The sequence below is a fragment of the Saprolegnia diclina genome (genome assembly GCF_000281045.1).
Source record: "Saprolegnia diclina VS20 unplaced genomic scaffold supercont1.1, whole genome shotgun sequence".
NCBI classification, from domain to species: Eukaryota; Oomycota; class Saprolegniomycetes; order Saprolegniales; family Saprolegniaceae; genus Saprolegnia; species Saprolegnia diclina.
This window is the reverse complement of record NW_008246068.1, coordinates 1,108,212-1,109,994: the sequence shown is the minus strand read 5'-3', so window position 1 is coordinate 1,109,994 and position 1,783 is coordinate 1,108,212. Positions and strand designations below refer to the sequence as shown.

The 1,783-nt window shown below is 56.1% G+C and overlaps 1 protein-coding gene across 1 annotated transcript; it reads left to right on the top strand.

Annotated features, from left to right (window-relative positions):
- Window positions 1-1,526: 1,526 nt before the first annotated feature.
- SDRG_00357 (hypothetical protein) lies at window positions 1,527-1,769 on the top strand (the record flags this gene model as incomplete). The annotated part of the gene is made up of 1 exon (XM_008605830.1): window positions 1,527-1,769. One exon carries the CDS (start codon window positions 1,527-1,529, stop codon window positions 1,767-1,769), a length of 243 nt encoding a protein of 80 aa, XP_008604052.1.
- Window positions 1,770-1,783: the final 14 nt, after the last annotated feature.

Sequence of the window (1,783 nt, the reverse complement as noted above, 5' to 3'; positions counted from 1 at the left end):
CAACATACAAATATCAACATGTGAGTATCTTGTGCCGGATGGCGGTCTTGGTTTCTTGGTTTGGGCGAGGGAAGTAAATCCACGACGCTGCTGGCAGTGCGGACAGGCTGCGGATCAGCAGGCTGACGTGCATAGAGCGTCCTGTCGTCGGACGGCAGACGGCGAATATCGTCTCTTGCGTCGCCATTCTGTTCTCTTTCAAGGGGGCTCGGTTGAAGGTGACTTGCACGTACTAAGAGGGCCAGCGCGCCTTCTCGCTACAGTGGGTCTTGGTCCAGATAATTCATAGCAAACTGGACTGGCGCTGCTTGCTCGCCAGAGCTGCAATGGTGGTGTTCGCTCTTCTTTCTTTCGCGCGTCTGAAAGAGATGGCCAGACTCTGAATTACACGCAAAGAACTGCGTTCGACGATGATCTTTGCGGCCAAAGCGGCTGACAGCGCTTCTACGGGCCATTGAAAACGTCCTCTCCGGTTGTCCCATGTAAGTTGCTACTCGAGAGAGGCACTGAGAGGAACGCGCCATCTCGAGGACCCATCTACACGGTACGCGTGTAAACGTGGTGTCGTCGTCGTGCGTTTGGGCAGTTGCCCGCAAAGCTACTCTTTTAGAAGCCACCGCCTTTTTGTCAATTCTCGAGTCATAGTACGCCGGAACTGTATCGTCCAAGGCCAAGGTAGTAGACAGAACACCATGGTCCATTCTCCAAGCAATCGCATCCAAGACGACCGAGTTACGAAGGTCGGTCTCACGACGGACGCGTGGGATCGCCGTCAAAGGAAACGCCATCGTCCAAACATACGGTGGCGCGAGGCCCAGCTGCTACTCTTGTGGCGTCGATATCAGAATAAACACGCACATAAAGTGGAGGTGCGAAGCCACATCGATTGCGCCCACGACTACTCTCGGGCCTGCCATCCGCGCGCCGTGTCCGCAGCTCGTATTACAAGGGAGACTCGACAGTGCCTTGTTGCCAGACGACGACGACGACGACGAATACGAATGTCGAAGTAGGTGGTGACGTAACAGCCCACCTACGTGCTGAATGGGGATTTGGGGCTCAACACTGCTGGCTTTTACGTCTGGCCGTAGACGCGTTCGGCGCCACGTGGTGGTGCGCGGCCGAGCGGTGTCGGGAGGTGTCGAGTTACTCGCTCTCACCGGTCAATAAACAAATGGAATGATGGCGTGTGGGTATGCCGACTCCAACTAATGTACAGTTCGAGACGCCGATCCTCGCCCGCGATAAAAGTACCCAAGTATTCCTTCGTCTCCATCGGCGACGAGACCATAGCGGTGTGGGACGTAGCACGCGTGGTGTTGACAGGCGTTCGCGCGCCCGATCAGCTTTTGGCTTGCAGCCGCTTCAACGACGGTGAGTGTGCAACCGAAGTTTTCTCGAAGCAACATCCCACGGCTTGCGGCTTCAACGGCAAACTCACGCGCGCCTTTACCTTCGAACTTCGATTGGTACCCTGTCACCTTCTTTTGCATCATTTGAGCATTCGGCCGCCCGAGGCAACGACGATGGCGATGGCGATGAGCAGCTACAACCACATCTTTGTCGAGAATATGGTCGACGGCGAAGGCGACAAGCCGTCGCGCATCTTGCGGCAAGACCAGCTCCTCATGCCGCACTTGTACCAGCCCACGAAAGGCTGCCACGCGTGCCATGAGTGCACGAAAGCCTTTACGACCTTTCGTCGCAAACACAACTGCCAAATGGTATGCAATGACGTCGTCGACGATCCCTCTCACGATGGCCTCTAGTGCGGCCACGTCGT